This window comes from Pan troglodytes, chromosome 10 (assembly GCF_028858775.2).
Source record: "Pan troglodytes isolate AG18354 chromosome 10, NHGRI_mPanTro3-v2.0_pri, whole genome shotgun sequence".
NCBI classification, from domain to species: Eukaryota; Metazoa; Chordata; class Mammalia; order Primates; family Hominidae; genus Pan; species Pan troglodytes.
Genome location: NC_072408.2, coordinates 20,190,609 through 20,213,401, shown reverse-complemented (window position 1 = coordinate 20,213,401; position 22,793 = coordinate 20,190,609). Strand labels below are relative to the sequence as shown.

At 42.1% G+C, this 22,793-nt stretch overlaps 1 protein-coding gene across 4 annotated transcripts in view; it reads right to left on the bottom strand.

Moving 5' to 3' along the window:
* FAM234B (family with sequence similarity 234 member B) overlaps window positions 1-20,156 on the bottom strand; it is a 92,954-nt gene extending 72,798 nt beyond the window's left edge. For 2 of the 4 annotated variants that reach the window (XM_054664094.2, XM_016922994.4), the window contains exons 1-5: window positions 20,052-20,156; window positions 8,712-9,107; window positions 6,110-6,208; window positions 2,898-3,086; window positions 1,687-1,817 (exon numbers count right to left, since the gene is read on the bottom strand). In XM_054664094.2, the coding sequence (XP_054520069.1) occupies window positions 1,687-1,817; window positions 2,898-3,086; window positions 6,110-6,208; window positions 8,712-9,107; window positions 20,052-20,088 (852 nt within the window). In that variant the 5' untranslated portion in view covers window positions 20,089-20,156. Of the gene's footprint in view, window positions 1-1,686; window positions 1,818-2,897; window positions 3,087-6,109; window positions 6,209-8,711; window positions 9,108-19,574 lie in introns of all 4 variants that reach the window. The other 2 variants (XM_063785462.1, XM_063785463.1) reach the window with 2 other exon arrangements.
* Between the last annotated feature and the right edge of the window lie 2,637 nt (window positions 20,157-22,793).

The following is a 22,793-nucleotide window of genomic DNA, read 5'->3' as shown; positions in this document are numbered from 1 at the left end:
TGAGACTATGCCCTAGCTGTACCCTATTGTGAAAACAAGTAAATTCTGTAGGGCAAGATGGGCAATACACTGAGTAGAGACCAACACAAAGGGCACAGAGTAAGAGTGGGCAAGAAGCCACTTCCTCCAGTGGAGACCTCCTTACTATGGAGGGTCCCCAAGGGCCTGAGCCACTATCCTGCCAACCACCACCAGCTAATAAGCGGCCAGACGGGATGGTTAGACCAAGATTTCTAAATTCAATCACGACATAAAAACTTGTTCAATGGCTTGCCGTGTCTCCCCATATGTTCCCTTCAAAGAATTGCTCCCTGATGGAAGTAATAATTCAAATTTTCCCTAGTCCCCAATCTCTTTATTCACAATGGCTAGGATAAAAAAGATTACATGAATAATTCCTGAATCCTTGGTTCGGGTCCACTTTGAGACCAACTGGCTAGCTGAAGAAAACGAACATAAAGTACCCTTAAAGCTTAAAACCCTTAAAACTAAGTAGGCTTCAGAAATTTAGCTCATTCTGGATCTTGCCTTTATCTTGCAAATGTGAGGGAGAGTTTAGTGTGCTAGAGCAGTGCTCCTCAAAACTCATGACTGATGGGGCACTCTTAAGTTTGGGGGACTCTTGGCAGAAAGCCACAAAATCTTAACAGATTTCATTCCATTCGACATCATTTCACCTCCAGAATTTACAACTCTACTCCATATATGCAATACAAAGATCACAACAGCAAACACAAGGTCTATTAAAATTAAAATAGGTTATCAAATGAGACAAAATTAGCCATATCCACATTTTTCCACAAACATTCTTTGCCGATTGTTTGACTCTTTTGTGCACAAGCATTTCCTTGGCAGACACACTAGGAAGTCTGAGAAAAAGTCTTAGAGAAACTTTGACAAAAGCTCTGAAAAACGCTTCCAGAATAAAAACTTAAAATTGAGATCATTCTGTTCATTAATTTATTCCTTCCTGTGATTTGGGGGAAAGACTACTCTTATTTTATCTGTGTACAGAGTAACCAGTACACTGAAGTTCCTGCAAATCATAATTTAGGACCATAATTCAAGGGCCACTGTCCTGAATCAAAGTCTGCCTTGTCACAGCCTAGATTACGACACTCCTTTCTTTGGTCATTGTTGTTATTATTGCTTGACTTAGATTTTTTCCTATGTATCTTTTATGAACTTTGTATCAGCCTGTTCTGTTGTTTTATAATTGACATAAAATGTACATATATATAATACAGTAAAACTAAAAATACATATACACAGTAAAAATTAGGCACTACTCTAGGCACTTTAAATATGTTAGCTGTAATTTTCATAACAATGATGTAAGTGGATATAACATGCCTTTTTTACATATGAAGAAACCAGAGCTTGGACAGGCTCCACGGCTTACCCAAGGCCTCAAAGATATAAAGTGGTAGAGGTGGAATTCGCATACAGACCTAACTAACTCTAAAGCTCCACTACACCCCAGTCCATGGAGCCATGAGGCTGCCAGAGAAAATGGGTTCATAATGGTCAAGTATTCACTTAACCTCACAAAGAGAATTTACTTAAACCTAAACCCTTGTAAAAAGAACATTTCAAGCAGCATTTATAATGTAACACTAGGAGCTGAGACAACTAAAATAGAAGCATTCCCTATAAGAAACAAAAAACATTTAATAGAGATCATACCTGCAATTCCCCAATGGCCAGAACCACAAGGTCTCGAACACCATCTTCATCCAAGTCTGGCAGTACCACAACTGGGGCAGCCAAGGTACCGTTGGACAAGTAGTTTGGGTTTAAAGTCCAAATGGCTTTCCCTGAGGAAGGACACATAGGCTGGTCACTATGACAACTTCTTGCCTTTGGAAAAGGCAGATGCCATGTTCCCAGGCCAGAAAAGAAAGATGCAATGGGCTGAACAACAGACAGCAACTCCTACCTACTTATTGCCTTTCGTTTTTGTCTTACTGAGGAGGAGGGAGCAGGCAGTGTGATCCGAATCCTAAAGTATCTGGCAAACAAATCCATGCAATGATTTCTCACCTAGATTTTTTTAGATAAAATGGAGGTGCTAAATCCTTTCCAACAAAGAAGGGCTCACTTGCCTGGGGTGAGGGAACTGTCTGTTAGAGATTATAACAACTACTAAGGAACCCCCAGGGGCAGCCGACCAGACCACTCTGCTTCCTTCCCCCACACGGTCACATAAGTAAGCACCACAGCATCATAGGAAGTTTTCCAGATGGCTTCAGTTCTACAGTTAACTCAAATCCCAGTTTTTTTCACTCAGAAGCACCCCGCGACCAAACTCCAACCTCTAAACCTGGGAAGGATGTTATTTATTCCGCTCCACGTGAGCACACGGCCCAGCAGGACTAAGCCTATGGGCCGTATACTTAGGATTCTATAAGAGCCTTCAGGACATGTTATTCTTTTTCATTCCCTTTTGTCATGTATGTCTGAATGCAGTAAGAAGCTAAAAGGCCAGTCAACAAGCCTCAACAAACCTTTATTTCTTCACTGACTTTTTTTTTAAGTAGTTAATGCCAAATTTACACATGGACCCCATGTATACCAAATATGAAGAATTAAAGTTCAGTCGTCTTTTGTACAAAGAACAGAGTTGGGAGACTATTTACACACCAAAGGCCTCAGGGTAGTTTCTGTTTGGGTAATTCAGTTCCAGCCCCATCCTATCACCAAACAGGTTGAACCATGGATCTGTTTACTCAATCTGCCCAAACCTTTTCTCTCATTTCTCTTAATAACCATATTCCAGATCAGTAAATCAGATATTCCACCATGTGAGAGTCAAAAGGTCCCCTACCCAACAGATTATTCTAATCCAAAAGTATGGCTCGTAGGAGCAAAGTTCTTTTGTGGTAAATGGTATTTACCTGACGTTGCATTGAATGCGCTGAGCATCTTGTGTGTCCCTGTCACAAGGCAGATGGTTTCAGCCAAGCTTCCTGGCATCAGCTCCAAACATGTGATATCTCGAGCCTCCTCAGGGAGAAGACTAGACCACAGTGTGCTGCCATTCATCCCCGAAAGGCATACAAGATTAGCAGCTGGCCTTGAGACACCTAAAAGCACACAAGAGAGATAAAAAAAGGAAAGCAGGCAGAGGAGATAAGAGGCAGAGATGAACAAGAGGCCAGAAAACTGCAAGTGGATGGTGGTAAGGCAGCAACCACACTTGTGTATTCAGCTCCCTCTCACACTTCTGGCAGCAAGATGTGAACACAGAGTGCCTGTCATCTTTGCTGAACACGCTTCTCATGTAAGACAAGAGCTGTGGCCTCCTCTACGCTGTCGAATGCATCTCCACTTCTGCACCTTTCCCAACACTTCTCTTTACATGTCTGCCACCTCGGCCACAACTAAATGGTGATATCCTTAAGGAGAAAGACTGTCTCACTAATCTCTGCACCTACAGCAACCGACTGTTTGCCTAATAAGAGACAGGAGCAAAATCAAGAATGCGAAAAAGTAGTTAAGAACAAAAAACCAGGAGGAAAAGATATGCTCGGAAACATGAGACTGATCCAGAACGTGTGCAGCGCGGGGAGCAAAATACCTGAATTCTAATCATCACTAATAAATGCTTCCTGAGAGCAGAAAAATATATTCTTTTTTGAAAAAATAAACTTGAAGATTACATATAGCAATGATGAGTGGGTCTTGCTAGTCTAGAGTTCTCTGGAATCAATTGATTTGGTCCCAGTCAGGAAAAAATATTTGGAAAGACCTAATACCTAGATCCAAGTACAGCTGGTAAGGGATTAGAGTAGCCATGTCCTTAGTAAATAAGCCTTTATGTCACTTAATTACTACATCAGACTCAGAACTTTCTCCCTTGTCAGTTTCACATTCACTCTCAGGATAGGGACACGTGACTCATTTCATACAGTTCCCACTTTCAGCAACAACTAATATGGATAAGGAAACAAAACTTTTAGAGCTTCCTTCAACCTATTCCTCAGCATGACTAATTAAATATACAACCTAAAAACAAATGACAAACAATGGCTGGCTGTTTCAGACCCTGTTGCCAGAAGATATATATGACAAACAGAGGTGGTATATGGTAACTTCCAGGCTTCTCAAAGGTGCTAGGATCCCTATCCTGTGCGGTTCTTCCTACTGGAGGACCCTACTCCATCCTACAATGCTCTGACTCATCTTTTCCCAGATGGTGATGGATTACCCCTTCCTGCTAGACAATGACTTCTCAAGGCCAAAGCCAGGCTCCTCTTGTTCGGCAGTCTGTGTGTAACCATCAGAACTCTAGAGAAGGTGCAGAGTGGCTGCCGCACAGTTAGTATCAACACACAGTTGCTGAATGAAGGAACAAGTGAATAGACAAAAAACTCAATCCTTCTGTGTCCAGTAGCACAAAGCTTTGTGGGTTATGGGCACAGCAGCTTGGCATGAGGGTCAAGGACATGAACTCCAGAGCCAGACTCCTTGGATCTGAATCCCCAGCTCTATCATTTACCAGCAGTAGGACTGGGCAAGTTCTTTAACCTCACAACGTCTCACCTTCCTCATGTGCAAAAGGGGGATAATAATGGGTCTACTTCACAGGACTGTGTGGAAGGATAAATTCCTTCATACGTTATGTGCTGACAATGGGGTATTAACACATAGAAAGCACCATATGTTCGCTATATCCTTATTTGTACAGTCTGTGGCCAAATCAACCTGGTCCATATTGTGTCCAAACCCATGGCCTTGCCATTATGAGTCTTGGTATGAAGCAAACTACGTAAGATACCAAATGACTAAAAACATCTCTAAATCTAAGTAGATGGGGAAGATTTTTACTTCAGAAGTCACGGGCAGGAAAAGTGTAATCAAGTTTTGATTGCATGGAAATCTACTCCTAGGCTGGAGATGCTCTCTACAGCAGATCTCCACCCAGATTGCTTCCACATCTCACGTGGGCCTCAGAAAGCCACTCCTACTAATGTAAGAGACGTGGTTTAGAATTCTCTAAAACACACTTAGACATGTATTCCAAGGCCTAGACGACTTAAAAGCAGTCACTAGGGCATCCTCAGCATCAAACTAGGTCCCTGCATCAGCTCACAGGCTGCAGTTTGACTCCACTGTAGTGGAGGCTGTAGGATCAACCAAAAGCCTTGTGTACTTAGGCTGAAATCAGAACGCATTTTTTCTTTTTCTACAGCTGACATGTGTAAAAGCTGGGATCCCAGAAACAGCACCCTAAATGAGGGTAAGTTGTGGACGGTTTCTTAAGGAGACTATTCACAAAGATGTGGCCAGCATGTAGAAACACCACAAGTGATAGTGCAGACCCTCAGAACTGTTAGGCTCCCCAACAAAGACACAAGGAGAGGATGCAATTACTGGAATCCAGAAAAGGAAAGTCCTATAGGAGGGCCACCTTGAAACGAGCTGTGACCCAGGGTCAAGGCTGTAGCAGCCATCCTGCGGTGACCCCGGCAGGGAGGGAGCCAGGGGAGTGAATACCTCCCCGCACACTCTTACTCCCCTCCCATTCCTGAGCTGTGCTCCCCATTGAAAGGAGACCAGCAGGCAAGGAAGCCTGTTGATACCATCCATACAGCTCAGCTTCCCCATGCAGAGAGCAGGATGGACAGCAGGTCTACAAGTGTAAACTGAAGGGGGAAAGGAAAACACCTGGCCAAGAGGTATTTGTGTAAAGATGTATAAGTCTATGAACAAAAGTTTTCTGCCAGGGATAGGAGGGTAGCATAAAGTCAATGTTCACTATAATCTAAGAGGCAATGGAAAACCATGAGAAAACCCAAGGAACCCGAGGACTAACACCGTTCGTTGCAAAGTGTGTGGACAAGTCACTTCCTCTCTGCATCACAGTTTCTTCACTGGCCTGGTCACCACTAAAAATTCCTTCCAGCTCTAACTCCCTCTGATTTCTTAGACTGAGCTTTATTTATATGTGGAAGCTTTCTGATGAGGGTTTTCATGTATGCCAGAACCATGGTAACTTTCTGTTCACTGCAGATCATTCTCTGCAGTACCACTTGGGACACAGCTCTGATGTTTTCTCCTAGCTGACAGTGCCCCTGTAGCAGCCTTGAAAAAACATGTCTCTTACCTACTGCACTCCCGTTCCTTGACATCACAAAGGAGAGAAGCACATCACGCAGGCCATCTCCATTCACATCAGCCAATTCCAATGGAGACAGGTCCCCACCTGTTATACACATAAAAAACCAAAAAGGTCCTGAGCAAGTTACCACAAACCAGTTCTCTGTTGCCAGTAGTTCTATAAACACCAGGCAGACTCCAGTTCCTCGACTAGGTACAGTAGACACACCTCTCCCTACTCCCCCTGCTAAGTGCATGGAAAAGCCCTGGACACTGTATATAAAACAAACATAAGACAACTCTAAAAGGCAGAGAGAAGGAAGCAGACCAGCTAGGGACTGCAAGACCCAAGGAATGACAAGGTGATGAGTCCCCTGGGTTTTCTTTTGGCCTCATAATACCCAGATAGGCTGCTAGAAAAGCCAGCAACCCAGAAACACCACAGGTACAGACAAAAAAAGCCCCAGAAAAGGCTGGCTTCCCTAGCCAAAAGCCCAGGAAAGGTGCAGTCCAGCAAGACAGGAAAGTTTTAGAATAATAACTGCTCTACTCCAACCAAACAGATAAAATTATCGGCCCAGCTCCACCCACTCATATAGCAAAGGCTGAATGTGGAGCCTGGCTCCCACCCTCTCCTGGATGTAACAAGGTACCCCACCACCACCACCACTATCAGGGTCATGTCAGAGAAAGCCAGGTGGGGGCGAGGACTGTCATCCTCACCTAGCAGGACCAAAGGAGTTCCACCCCAACTAGCATCAACAAGGCAGCCCTCTCCCTCCTCTCCACGGGGGTGGTGTCAGCAGAGGCCTAGTGAGGAGTCTGGACTTCCATCCCCCCACCACCCAACAGTGTGGACTCAGAGGATGCCCACCAAATTTAGAGAGAATTCACACATTGCTAGTGAAGTGTAAATTGGTACAACCATGTTGGAAAATAATTTAACATAAACTGCTAATAATGAACATGCACACACCCTATGGTATGATCCAGCAATTTTACTCCTAGGTTTATGCCTTAGATAAATTCTTATACACTGCAATAGGAAACATATACAAAAATGTTCTTAGCAGCATCATTTATTTATTTAAAAAAAAAAAGACTGGAAGCATTACTTAAAGGTTCATCAACAGAAAAATGGATAAATCATGGGATATTCATACCATGGAAAATCAGACAGTAGTGAAAATGAATAAACTCCAGGTATAATGCATCAATATAGATGAATCTCAATAAATTGTTTTCAAAAAATTAAGTGGCACAAAGAAGCAGGTCACAGGCTGGGTGCAGTGGCTCACAACTATAATCCCAGCACTTTGGGAGGCCGAGGTGGGTGGATCACCTGAGGTCAGGAGTTCAAGATCAGCCTGGCCAAAATGGCAAAACCCCGTCTCTACTGAAAATACAAAAATTAGCCAGGCATGGTGGCGAGCTCCTGCAATCCCAGCTACATGGGAGGCTAAGGCACAAAAATCACTTGAACCCGGGAGGTGAAGCCTGCAGTGAGCCAAGATCACGCCACTGCACCCCAGCCTGGGTGACAGAGCAAGACTCTGTCGCAAAAAAAAAAAAAAAAAGCAGTTCACAGAAGACTGCATAATTAAATTCATGTAAAATTTTAAAACCAGCAAAAGTAATGAATATACAGTTTAGGGGTACATATTGACATGGTAAAACTTTACAGAAAAAGGAATAATCAACACAAAATTCAGGACAGCAGAGGCCTTTGCTGGGCAGAGGAGGATGTGGTCAGGAGGGACACACAAGAGATTGTGAAGGTCTCAATGACGTTCTATTTCTAAAGCTGGGTGGTAGACACACCAACAATTTGTTACCTTTAAACTGTATATAAATGTATGTAAATGAAACTTGCCTTCAGAGAAACTAAAGATGAGAACACAGAACTCATCAGAAGCTAATTCAACTGGGATCAGAGAAGTGGCAGAGATAAACATTTCTAGATCAAGAGGATGCCAGGGGTCTGAGGATAGCTTAATCCAGTTCACAAGAGACAGGACTACTCAACACAGGTGAGACATAAGTCCCATTCCAGAGCAAGAGGTTTTAAAGAAGCCTGCTCCAAAAAGGAGACAGAATAGCTGGAATTACTCAGACAGCACCGCCCTAACCATGAGGAGCAAGAAAGAAAAGATAGCAACTATCTTTTACAGGAAATGAAATTATTTTATAATTTAAATTAGATCAGACCTCTATCATCAAAGAATGTCAAAGGGTTCTGCAAGAGCTCTATCCCTGGTGCAACCAGGCCTTGAACCTTGCTTTTCTCTGTAAATAGCCCTTCCTACAGCTTTGCATTCCCCTGATACAGTGCTGGCTCCACAGCAGGAATCCAGCAAACCAGCCCTGTCCTCTCTGGATCTAATAAAGACCAGTGCCAACAGACACAACAGAGCAATGATTCCCAGGTTTTTGGAGGTGTTTGTTTTCTTTCAAATCTTAATCTCCTTGCCACCTCCACACAGCAGGGATGGCAGGGTGGGGAATGCCGCATGACACACATTAAGTTTTAAGATTTGGAGGAAAATTTAAATGTAATCAGACATAGCATGAAGTTTCACAGGATTAGGGCTGAAGATTCTGCGGCTCACCTCCCTGGGAGCCCAAGTGGCGGCTCCAGGTGCTGTGCAGATCTCTGGGAGGACAGGGGATCAGGAAAGCACACAGGAGCACCAGGATCATCGAGATCCCCAAAGTCAGCAGGAAGACAGACGTGCGCACATATGACACCAGGGAGGAGGCCGCCTTCTGTTCCAGGCCCCCAAGGGGTTCTGAGGGGTAGCCCTCCGTGGTGACTTCTGAAAGATGTGGCTTTGCAGCCTCTGCAATCTCAGCATCTGAGTCGGGTTCTGGCACTTCTCCCAAAGGACTCTTCCCATTTTTGACCCCTCCATTCTTCTGCAGGTTAAGCACCAGATCGTCTTCGCTCTCATCACTGTCAGCCTGGGTGAGTGGATCATACTCCCCTAGGTCTGGGCTCTTCTTCCCTGAAAATACAGAAAAACAGAGACTCAAGAGGAGCTGGGGAGAAGACACCCTCACCAAATATATGGCAACTGTAAATACCCAGAAGAACACGGAAAACTAAAACAAAAAAATCCAGGTTTACATCAAGTTTGAACCTTGGTGGCTATCTGTAAAACAGAAGCCAGTGAAGCAGGGGTTAGGAATGGAAGGAAAAACAAAAGCACAGTGCTCCAGGATCACGGCCTGCATGAGTTTAAGACAATGGAAAAGGAGGCAGAAGTTAGCAAATTTAAAATGTCTTTAGTTTAAAAAGAAAGCTCTCTTAATGTGTTTGAATCTCACTCAAGAAAAAGATCATGGCTCCACATCAACTCTCCATGTGCCTAATGTGCATATTGCCTCAGATTTTCTTAGATCTGTGACATCCTAATCTTTCCTAGTAAACTTTTAGAACAATTCTTCTCCATACACTGCTTCTCACAGCCCAATATCTGTGGCTTCCCAACTGTTTCTATGGAAACAACTTAGAAAGTTGAACACTGAATGTTCATCTGAAGATGTATTGAAATCTCACTTCTAAGAACCATCCTGTGATTTGAATGCCCTTTCAGTCTATCTTTTAGTAAACAGTGTTTACCCCAAAAACTGCTCTTCTCAGCAAGTATTCTGGGAGGGGAGGTGATCTAGCCAGTACACAGAGGTAGGGGACTTGTCTTGAAGGTGCTTTGCATGGCAAGCACTTTGTTTTTACTTAGCCTGCAGTGTTGATTTGGGATAGCTGAGAGAGAAATTACAGAAGAGCCTAGGTACACCTCCTCCCAAGCCACCCACCCCTTGGCCTCACTGCCAATGACTGAATGATTTTATGCCTTTATTTCATGTTACCACCAAGTAACAACCAAGAAAATGTTTCTTTTGGGGAGACTTTATGTGGTAATCTATCACTAATGTAAACTCTATCGTTAAATCTTTTGTTCAGAAGAAATATAAAAAAGACCACATAACCCAGCTAATTAAAAAGGGGAAAAGAATAATTATTAATGCTAGCGTCTACCTCTGGGTCACTATGGCCTTGGTGATGTCATTTCATACATTATATCTCAGTTTGTTCAATTAATAAAATGAAAGAATAAAACACTATATGGAGACCAGATTGTTGTGGGAAGGCAGGGACCCCAAATGGAGGGACCAGCTGGAACCACAGCAGAAGAACATAAATTGTGAAGATTTCATGGACACTTATCAGTTCCCAAAATTAATACTTTTATAATTTCTTATGCCTGTCTTTACTGCAATCTCTGACCACAAATTGTGAAGATTTCATGGACATTTATCACTTCCCTATTAATACTCTTATAATATCTTATGCCTGTCTTTAATCTCTTAATCCTGTTATCTTCATAAGCTGAGAATGTACGTCACCTCAGGACCACTATTGTACAAATTGATTGTAAAATGTGTGTTTGAACAATATGAAATCAGTGCACCTTGAAAAAGAACAGAATAACAGCGATTTTCAGGGAACAAGGGAAGATAACCATAAGGTCTGACTGCCTGCGGGGTCGGGCAGAATAGAGCCATATTTTTCTTCTTGCAGAGAGCCTATAAACGGATGTGCAAGTAGGGAAGATATCCCTGAATTATTTTCCCAGCAAGGAATACCCTGGGGAAGGAATGCATTCCTAGGGGGAGGTCTACAAATGGTCGCTCTGGGAGTGTCTGCCTTATGTGGTTGAGATAAGGACTGAAATATGCCCTGGTCTCCTGCAGGTACCCTCAGGCTTACTAGGATTGGGAAATTCCAGCCTGGTAAATTTTGGTCAGACCGGTTCTCTGCTCTCCAACCCTGTTTTCTGTTAAGATGTTTATCAAGACAATACATGCACAGCGGGACACAGACCCTCATCAGTAATTCTAACTTTGCCTTTGCCTTGTGATCTTTATTGCCCTTTGAAGCATGTGATCTTTGTGACCTACTCCCTGTTCCTACACCCCCTCCCCTTTTAAAATCCCTAATAAAAACTTGCTGGTTTTGTGGCTCAGGGGACATCACGGACCTACCGATATGTGATGTTACCCCCGGAGGCCCAGCTATAAAATTCCTCTCTTTGTACTCTTTCTCTTTATTTCTCAGACCGGCCAACACTTAAGGAAAATAGAAAGAACCTACACTGAAATATTGGGGGCTGGTTCCCCCAATACCAGATGTTGGAAGTAAAACCTTTGATGTTTAAAGTTAGTATTTGGTACATTAAAAAAATCAATAAATTTTAGATTTTTTAAAATGAACATTCCACAGAATTATAACATTAAGTACTTTCAAAAAAAATCCAAAGAAAATACTGAATAATCTGTCATCCTAATAACTAGAAATTATTTCTATTTATTTTTATTTTCAAAGCTATACACTTTGCCCAACAAATATCAGACTTGATTTTTAAGGGCACAAATTACAAGAAAATAAATCAATTATTAGAAACTTAATTCAAAATAGTACTTTCAGAATATGCCATGGGGTCAGTACAGGTTCCAGATAATCTCCTAAAATTTGTATTTCTACTCCATGAACCAAATTATTTGGTTAATTAGGGCACATCATTCCCTAACCATCCCAGATAACTCTACACATAATAATTTGCATACAGAGCCATGGGTTGTTAGAATAATATTAACTCTAATACTTTTTAAAGTGATTGTTTGTTCTTGTTTTGTTTTTTAGCTAAAATACACCTGACATGATAAACAAAATGTGATATGTACATACCATGGAATATTATTCAGGTCTAAAAAGGAAGGAACTTCTGACACTTGCTACAAAATGGATGAACCTTGAGGACATTATGCTAAATGAAATAAGCCACACACAAAAAGGCAATACTGTGTAATTCCACTTATATGAGTTAGCTAGAGTAGTCACATTCACAGAAACAGAAAGTAGAATGGTTGTTGCCTAGGTCTGGAGGTGGAAGGAAAAGTTGTTACTGAGTAAGTATAGAGTTTCAGTTTTGCAAGATGAAAAAGTACTAGAGATTGGGTGCATATACAGTTAATACTGAACTGTATACTTAACATAGTTAAGATAGTAAATTTTATGGTGTATGTATTTTTTGACAATTTAAAATGTTTAAATATATATATATCTGAAAAACAGGAAAGCACACAGAGTTCTCAACTCTAGAGTTACTTGAGAAAGCACAGCAAGAGACCTTAAAGATCACATAATCTATCCCCACCCCTATCCCAAACTTACAACTAGCTACTTACAAAGACCTACCAACCAGTTACTTAGCAAACACCTGAATGTAACCTGTATTAGGGAATCCACTGGCCTCCAATCTAGAAACCAATTCTTTACACTGATTCAAGAATTTTTTTCTGGAAAGTTGCCAATTATCTGTCCTAGTTTTAATTTCTGGGATCCCTCTCTCACATGTAAGTCCTTCAAACACTCAAAGGTATCAATCATAAGAGACATATGATATGGTATTTAAGAGCTCAAGTCTTCACAATCAAGCATCAAGCCAAATCCTGGCTATATCTCTTATGAACTACGTAATCTCAAATTTCTTAACTTTATTGAGCATCAATTTCCCTATTTATGAAGTGGAATAATTATTCTTTTTAGCTCATATGATTGTGATGAGAATCAAATAAGATAATATATGTCTGGTTCTTAGTGCCTGGCTTATAGTCACACAATAAATTTTAGCTTCTATTATTATCATTACCATCACTGGTGCTAGTATTGTATCTCCCAGTGCCCTCCCCCACTCTTCTCAGCTCCAACTTAAGCACCTCCACCTCTTTCAACCCATTACTTAAAGAAGCATTGTTTCAGGTGTCCTCAACATCCTGGTCATTCTCCTCTGGACACAATGTGATATGTCTGTGCTTTTTAAAATATGGTTCTTGGAACTAGCTACAATCCCAGGCACAGTCTGACCAGAGAAAGGGAGGGCAGAGCTATTTCCTACCTACTCCAGATAGCAAACAACAATTCAATTTCTATAACGTAAGATCTTGAGAGCTTTCTTGGCATTCACATCACCTACTGATTCAATTAAAACTTCCAAGCATTTTGAACACATGCTTAAGCCACCCTATAATTGTGCAATTGGATTTTTAGCACCAAGTGAAAAATTTAGCATCGACATCAAATTCAATCTTGCTAGTCAGTCTCCACCTTGCAACAAACATATCAGGCTAAAACAGCACCTTTGTCAAAGTGAAATCATTAATAAAACACTTCCCAGCAAAACAGTTTAAAGGAAATTCATTTTTATCATGCTATGTACTATCACAGGCAGGGAGGAAGAGAAGCATATGCTACAGGAATTTATAAAATCTGTAAGAAATTTATAAAAACAATTTGAAGCATTCTTTGAGAAAAAAGCTGCTGTCAGATTGGTCTGTTTAGCAAGATTACATGCTTCTAGTTAATGACGGCAAAAGTGGGCATTTCTGTCACACTGTCTTCCCTAAAACCAGGAAAACAAATACAGAAAAATAAAAATAGAACACAAAATAGGAAACAGCCACATTCCCAAACCACAATTTATGAACTAAATGCACTGAAACTTGTACTCAATTGAGAAAGCTCAGTAAGAGCAGGCAAATACATCTTGCAGATATATATTGCACATATATTGCAGATCTTCAGCAATGAGCAGAGTTCACAGAATTAATAATCATGACAACAATAAGATGATGATGATGATGACAACTGGAAGTGTATTGAGTGCCTACTGTCCCAGGCACTGATCCAAGCAATTTTGCATGTGTTAATTCATTTAATCCTCACATCAACCTTATATGGTAGATATTATTATTATTATTATTATCCCCCATTTTATCAACAAGAAAAATAAAATTAAAGAGGTAAAATGACTAAGATCACAGAACTAGCCAAAAGAAAAGCCAGGATTCAAACCCAGGCATCTGACTGCAGAGTCCATTTGTTGTTCTAACCAACAAGTTATACTACCTCCCTTGTTCCACAAATATAGCCAAACCAGTAATTGCTTGCTTGGAAAGACAAAGTCTGGGGTCACAGAAGCACCAATGAGCCCCATTCAACACCACAGAGTCAAATCGAAGTAGGACCGAATGAGGAAAAGTACAAGCTGACATCTTCACAAAAAGCACACTGTCAGGACGGCAGGTTAGAAAAGTAACTGGGCATAATCAGTCTGACTGGGCCCAGTCAGGAGACAGAAGCCAAACAGTAGTTCAAAGAGGACAAGTTTAACATAAAAAAAATTACTAAGCAATGACAGGAGAGTAAACATAAAGATGAGAAGAGAACTCTAAAAGGTCCCCTAGGACTGAGAGACAATATCCAAGGCAGGACAAACTTGATATTTAAAAGGGCTCAGACTCACTTTCACAAATCAGTCAACAAAGGTGAATTTGGAGTTCAGGGGCAATAAATTGATAACTGGCACAACAAAGTCAGTGAAGGAAATGCCAAACCAGCAGCCTACAGTCCTGTGAAAAGCCTCCTCCTAGCCAGGATAGAGACATCCACACAGGAAGAGTGCTGGTGGGGAGCCAGCTGACTTAACAGGCCTGGATTACATTCTTGCTTCCAACGGCCCTAGATCACCCCTTTGGCAATAGCCAGGCTGTCAAACAACTGCCCCATTTAAATATAAGTAATAATCAGAAAGGAGCCATGTTTAGTACTCATTCCACAAGATACCACAAAGCTCTACAAATATTCAAGAAAGAAGTAACAACGAAACATAACAAACAATTAGCTGAAAAACAAATGCTGGACAAATCACACCACAAGATGGAAGAAATAATGAACATATACTTCCCCGTGGAGTCTGAGAAATTTAGGAAAATCGTCTTCTCTGAAATAAGCACTCAGGAAAACAATGGAAAAAATAACAAACCAGTTTTAGAAAAGAAATCCTTATTGGAATCAGCTAAAGGAACAGATATTGCTGAAAACAGAATCAGAGACATAAAAAGAAGAGACTAGTGAAAATCAAGCAAAATGTAATGGAAATAACTACAGCTGGCAGTTCTGAACACTTATCCTACACTCTTCCAAGCCCTTTTAATGTCTTATCTCAGGCCAGGGGTGCTGGATCACGCCTGTAATCCCAGCACTTTGGGAGGCCAAGGCAAGCAGATCACTTGAGGCCAGGACTTCAAGACCAGCCTGGCCAACATGGCGAGACCCTGTCTCTACTGAAAATACAAAAATTTGCCACATGTGGTGGCAGGCGCCTGCCTGTAACCCCAGCCACTCAGGAGGCTGAGGCATTAAAATTGCTTGAACCTGGGAGGCGGAGGTTAGAATGAGTCAAGACCATGCCACTGCACTCCAGCCTGGGCGACAGAACAAGACTTTGTCTCAAAAAAAAATTCTTATCTCAGTAAATCTTCATAACAACTATGTGAGGTAGACACATTACGTCTTCACTTTCAAGATGAGGAAGCTGAGGCTTGGAAGTTTAAGTAATTAGCGGATGTGGTTTGGCTCTGTGTCCCCACCCAAATCTCAACTTGAATTGTACTTCCATAATTCCCATGTGTTGTGGGAGGGACCCAGTGGGAATCATGGGGGCAGTTTCTCCCGTACTGTTCTCATGGTAGTGAATAAGTCTCACGAGATCTGATGGTTTTACAACGGGAAACCTGTTTCGCTTGGTTCTCATTCTCTCTCTTGCCGCCACCATGTAAGATGTGCCTTTTACCTTCCACCATGATTGTGAGGCCTCCCTAGGCACACAGAACTGTAAGACCATTAAACCTCTTTCTTTTATAAATTGCCTCGTCTCAAGTATGTCTTTATCAGCAGTGTGAAAACAGACTAATACATTGGCCCACAGATAAACAGCAAGTGATAGGTAACAATTCAAAACCAGTCTGGCTTCAAAGTCTGTACGGGCTACATATGATCCCATGGGAAAAAAAATCAAGGCTTTAAAAAGACTAGAAACAATGTGATAGATACTGACAACAAAGGTGAGCCAATATATGCATGACCGAAGAGGATAACAGAAAAGAAAATGGAACCAAAAGCAGTATTTTAAAGAGTTGCCAAAAAAAACTTCCTACAATAAAGACCTAAAACTGCAGAATAATGAGTACACAGAGTCCCAAGAAAAACTGATTCAGAAGAATCAATACTGAAATATATCCTAGTAAAGGCACAGGACTTCAAGGACAAAGAAGGAATCCTATAAGCAGCCAGGCCAAAGGAAAAAGAATCAAGTCACTAATGACAGGAACAAAAATCAGGCAAAGATTTCTCCATAGTAATATACACTATTAAAAGATAGCGGAGCAATATCTAAAAAGTCCTCAGAGAAAGAACATGCAATTTGATGTCCAAGCATTCTGACCCAGCCATGACATCACCGAAATATAAAGACAAGCACACAAGCGCTCTGAGTTATCATATTCCTATGCTTTCTTTACATCACAGAAGACTAGGGGCCAGTTCTTGGCCAGCCTTTCGAGAGGAATAAATACTTTTATACTAATTTTTTTTTTCAGATAGTGCAAAAACAAACCTCCGCTTAAGGATTACAGACTGCAAGTTTTGATTAGAGAAGTCTTTAATAATATTTTTTCTATCTATTTACAGAAAGACAATAGGAGAGAGTGAAGTAAAAGAAGTCCACCAACTTGCCTTAAAAGAAGTCCACCAACTTGCCTTAAGTCCTACTCAGGCTGAGGAGCTAGGCATCAAATTCAGCTTCCAAGCTTAGGGCACTTAGCACTCACTCGCTTCCTTGCTACTTTCAGCCACCACCCAAATTTTTAATGAATGAAAGGTTTTCAAAGAATAAGGGAGAGGGCACTGATTTCATAACAAATCATTATAAATAAGCTTTCCACAGCTATTGCTTTTCCTCTTAGGAAGACTGAAGATGCTGCTTAAATATAATAGGATTCCCAAAATGGTAGAGAGGAAAACACAAATAGGAAAGTGATGCAACTATACCATACCCAAACGTTTTCAGGAAATATACTAAAACATACACTATTCTATAACATATACTATACTATAGTATACACTATACTGTGCATATACTGTACAATACACTCTACTGCAACTAAAGGTAAATAATTCATATCATGGGTTAGTTTACCCAAGGGCATATAAAGACTAAGTTACACAAACAAAATAAATCATAAAAAATCACTTTGCTCTGATATTCCCTCCAGTGTTTGACCTTCAAACTTTAAAATGGCCTAAGAAAAAATATATATATATACTTAGGAGATAAGCTGTCCTACAGGCTTTCTGAATGTCATATTGGCCTTCTGCTACTAATTAACCTCATTTTATGCATGTGAGCCAAACATCTTTCCTTCCTGAGCTTAGCGAAACTGCTCTTTCATAACAAGACTGCTGAGATCTGTCAATAGCTCACTATTACATCAAGCCTTCCTTCAGGTATCACATTCATAAATGAGCACACTGCTGATGACAACAGCTAACACTTACTGACTAATTAACATATGCCAGAGGTTACTAGACCTCCTAAGTACATCCATCTCCTTTACTATTTCAGATAACCCTAGGAGGTAAATATGTAGTAGAATGTATGGCATAGAGTGAATGTTCCATAATAATGTTATTGTTACAGATGAGGAAACTAAAGCTTAAAGAGATTAAGTAACTAATTAGGTAAAGACTGGATTTGAACCCGAGCCTGTCTCATGCTCTCAGCCACCACTCCATCCTGACTTCCTCACACATGAAAACAGTGGGGATGTTGGGGCCAGACGCAGTGGCTCACGCCTGTAATCCCAGCACTTTGGGAGGCCAAGGCAGGCGATCACCTGAGGTGGGGAGTTCCAGACCAGCCTGACCAACATGGAGAAACCCTGTCTCTACTAAAAATACAAAATTAGCTGGGCATTGTGGTGCATGCCTGTAATCCCAGCTACTCGGGAGGCTGAGGCAGGAGAATCGCTTGAACCCAGGAGGTAGAGGTTGCGGTGAGCCGAGATCACACAATTGCACTCCAGCCTGGGCAAGAAGAGCAAAAACTCCATCTCAAAAAAACAAACAAACAAAAAAACAAACAAACAAAGAAAACAGTGGGGATGTTAACTACAGGAACATAACACAGTAGCCCAAACAGGACAGCAGTCTCAGGACCCCAATTACAGGGGAGCCAAAAAGAGCTATATAAAAACAACTTGTACCTAATGCAAAAACTAAAAATAGTATTTTGGGTGGAGGGAAGAAGAAAGGGCAAGAAGGAGACAAGGAAAAACGCAAGTGAACATTTTCTTAAAACCCACATCACATGAAAGAACACATGCCTACTATATCTGGGCCTAAAAAAGCATCAAGCATACCTCAGGGCTCAGGGCCAAGCTGCCTGCCAAACAGGCCCATGGACTGGGCTATGGGAACCCCAACCAGTTCCTACAACTAATACTCCAGGGAGTAATAACACCACAGCCTTGGGGCATAAGAACACAAAAGAACTCAAGAGTTGCTAAAGCAAGATTTTCATGCATTCTCTTTCTTAGAGAATAACAATGACCTACACTGAAATTTAAAAAAAGGACTCTAAAAGAAAAAAAAAAGAAATAAAGCTAAATGTGTCTGACATCTTATTACCCCTCTGGGAGGATATCATTCTACACTAAGGATATACAAAGTAAAAAAGTAAAAAATTAACCCTGCAGGTAAAGGGCCACGTCCCTCCTTTAATTCCAGTGTTATGCACACATTCCAAGGCAGATACTATCAGTGTTCCTTCCAATGTTCCAATGAGCCCATATTAAAAAAAATAATACTCTGTCTGAGGTCATGAAGTCTGGGGACAGAAATGCAAATTAATATCCAACCTAGCGTCATCCAAATGGCAAGGTTCGCTTCAGGGTAGCATACTGGAAGCTCCTTGAGAACAAGGACCCTGTAATCCCCCTGCAAGCTCAAACTAGCTATCCAACCAAAACCCAAATAGCCCTCTCTAGAGATAGCTATGAAAGCAACTGCTTTTCCCTCTAATACAAATTATCAGCAAATAAATGTTTATAGCTTAATGCTTAAAACTTACCTAGGTAGAGCCATCAATTTTTCTAAAGCCTAATCTTTAAAATTTACTTGGGTGGAATAAATATACTTTTATTTAAATATCAAGTTTCTAACAGTACAATCCTACTCTGGAGGTTTAGGAGGAAAAAAAAAAAAAAAAGGAAAAAAAACTTGGAGCTGCTGCCCGAAGTACTGAATCAGCTCTGGAAGTTGTCATCACCCCTAATGCTGCCTTAAAGAAGATTCCATACATTATCTTCAACTTATAGGTGCCAAATCATTTCCCATGCTTAATCTCAGCAGCTGGAGACTGACCAAGTGGAATCAAAAGCTCAGGATTTAGAGTGAAAAGACCCCTGACGTTCAAGGCCGAGCTTTCCCAATACTTGTGAGACCTTGGACAATTCACTTAGCCAAATAACTCTCATTTTCTCTTCTGTAAACTAGGAAGGGACGTAAATACCTGTCCCACCTGCCTCATGGATGCGTCGTTGCTGCCGTTAGGTGGAGGGGATGATCCACAGAGGGCCACTCGCCGTCCCGCCGCCCCCGCCCAGGTCCAGCCAAGACAGAAGGCGCCGGAGTCCCTGCGGTGCCGGGTCCGCGGCGCTCGGGAAGGATGCTCCTCTCGCCAGCCTCCCCTCGGGACAGCGGCGACCGGCGTTCTGACACTCCCCGCCGTAACAACTGCTCGGCGCCCTCTCCCCGCGCGTCTCCGGGTTCGCCCCGCGCCCGAGACCCCTGTCCCGCTGGGCGCCCCTCTCGCCCTCTGGTGGCACAGAGACCCCAGCCCCCAGGGACTGCACCCTCCTCGGCACCGGGCGCCTGCAGCTGAGTCTGGGTTGAGGCCAGGGCCCGACCGGCCTCGCCCCCAGAGCCTCGCCTCCCCTTATTCCAACACCGGCGGGGACAGGGTGGTCGCAAGCATGCGACTCCTTACCCGGCAGCTTGAGCGCCCTGGACAGCACGGTCGCCATGGCGGAGGCCCCGGTGCGCGTGCGCGCGCCCGCGTTCTGCCGGGAAGTGTAGTTCCGAGCGGCGGTGCGTGGGGCTGGGACCGGGAAAGGTGGGACCCGCTTGCTGGGGACAGAGCCGAGGGAGGCCAAGCCAGAGTACACGCTCCGCAGGCTTTTCTCCCACCCTACCTATGCAGGTCACCTCACCACTCTGAGTCTCACTTGCCTCGTCAGTGAAATGGGGAGAAAATACCCCGTAAGCTTGCAGTGAAAATGATTCGAACGAGATATTTAAGGAGGTGTGGATTGTGCAATGTGCGTGGGCTTTGAAATCAGGCAGACTGGATTTGAGTCCTGCCTGAATCACTTACTAGCTGGGCCATCTTGGGCAAGTCCCTTGGGGCGTCTGAGCTGCCGCTGCTTTTTTTAAATTGAAGACATACTACCTACTTCACAAGCTTGCAATGAGAATTAAATGATACTACCTGTTTAAAACACAAAGCACACAGTAGGCACCTAGTAAGAGTGTTTCTATTACGCTTCTTAGGTAGAAGTTGAAGTTTCCTGGAGCTCGAAACCTCATTTATTGCTCCCAGTTCTTTACAGGTGTCTACTCAGCACCCTACGCTGCAGCTTCTAGTTGAAGGGTGTAGAAGGAGGATCCGACTGTGTACATACATCCAATAGATGCAGCATCTCCAGCTCCTCAGATTTCAATGCTTGACCTTTAAGGCATCTGCACGCTCCCCGTAATCACCCCAGCTTTGCCCGAATGATTTTTGCGGAGAGCCCGATGCCCAGGAATTCCTCCTTCCTTGGCTCCCTGAGCTTTCCCCCACTTTGTCTTCCTTGTCCCTCTGGAAATCTCTTTCATCCCTCCATAACTTTTTTCCATTTTAACATAGGACCTGCAGCTTAGAATAGTATTTCTCAAATTTAATGTACTTTCTTTTCAATTAAAGAAAAAAATTCAAAGCAGCTGCCAAATGAATCAGGATCCTTACCTTTTACATAGAGAATACCTGTGTGTTCCTCTCTAGCTACCGAGTGGAATGTGAATACTTTTGCTGCCCAAACACCCACTGAGGTCACTGTGGAAAATGCAAACACCCAGGCCCTCTCTGACTTCTGAACTTGGCTTGCCTCAGGACCAGGCACAGTGGTGTAGAAGGAAGAACTGACTTGCTTCTTTCCCACACGCAGGTGATCAGCATTTTAGTGCAGGAATGCTAATACTATGTTATCTTAGAACTGGAACAGATCTTAGAGGCTATCTAGTCCCACTCTCCTTGTTTTGTTTAAGAGAAAGCTGAGAAATAGAAAGGTAATGTAACTTCTGAGTGTCACAACAAAAGCTCCAAGATACATTTCATTTGCAGGCTGCCTAATTCCCGTGAGAAACTGCAGACAGGACTATCCTGTGGGAGTAATCTGAGAGTCTCCAGCAATCAGTCTCACCTCCTTTCTTCCCATGGGAAAAAAAAATGTCATTGTCTCTGATAGAGCACAGGCTCTGGAGCCAGGAGCCAGGCCTCCCGAGATCAAATCCTGACTCTTATCATTTCCTAGATGCCAGGCAGAGGGTTAGTTGCTTAATTTCTCCCCACCTCAATTTTCTCATCTGCAAAATGGGGACAAAACAGTTCCTAGTTTATAGAGTTCTCCTGAGAATTAAATATATATGTAGAAAGCACTTACAACAGTGCCTGGCACTTAGTGTTTTCTAAGTATTCACTCTTCTTTTATCAATAATTTCTTAATGTTTTAACAATTTAAAATTTGTAACTTAATAACAAATAATACATTTCATAGTAATTTAATGGTTTACTAATGTATTTATTTATTAATTCTTTCAACATTCTACAATACCCAAAATTTCTACTGCTTGCCACTTCTCTGGAGGCATGATTAAAAAACATATTTTACATCTATGTAGGTCATCTAAAAGGAGCAACACTACAAGTCACAATGAGCCAGCAGTAGCTTGCCTGATATCAGTTTAACTAAATGGAACGCATTCCTGAAATATGAAGACTGAGAAAAATAACCTGTGAATGTGACAGGGATGTAGAAAAATGTTCATTTTAGTTGCAGAACAAGAACTTGAGTTTCTAGGAGAAAGTTTGCGTGGAAAGGAATAGCCAGGTCACACAGGATAGGAAGAAAGAAGAAAAATCTGTCTCCTTTTCTTAGTAAAAAGGTATATTCTGGGAGAGTACCTTCTTCTGTGATAAAATAAAGATGTATAATTTAAAGTTTTATTTAAAAACTTTGCCTCAGAACCAGGCACAGTGGCTTGTGCCTGCAATCCCAGCACTTTGAGAGGCTGAGGTGGGAAGACTGGAGTTGAGGAGTTGGAAGCTGCAGTGAACTGTGATTGAACCACTGTACTCCAACCTGGGCAACAGTATGAGACCCCTGTCTCAAAAACAAAACAAAACAAAACAAAACAAAACTTTGCTTCAAACTGTGTAGTTACCCAAAGTGCCCATGTACATGTACACACTTACATGTGTGCATATAAACATGTGTCAGTGTACACACATCCAATAGATGCAGCATCTCCAGCTCCTCAGATTTCAATGCTTGACCTTTAAGGCATCTGCACGCTCCCCATAATCACCCCAGCTTTGCCCGAATGATTTTTGCAGGGAGGCCGATGCCCAGGAATTCCTCCTTCCTTGGCTCCCTGATCTTTCCTCCACTTTGTCTTCCTTGTCCCTCTG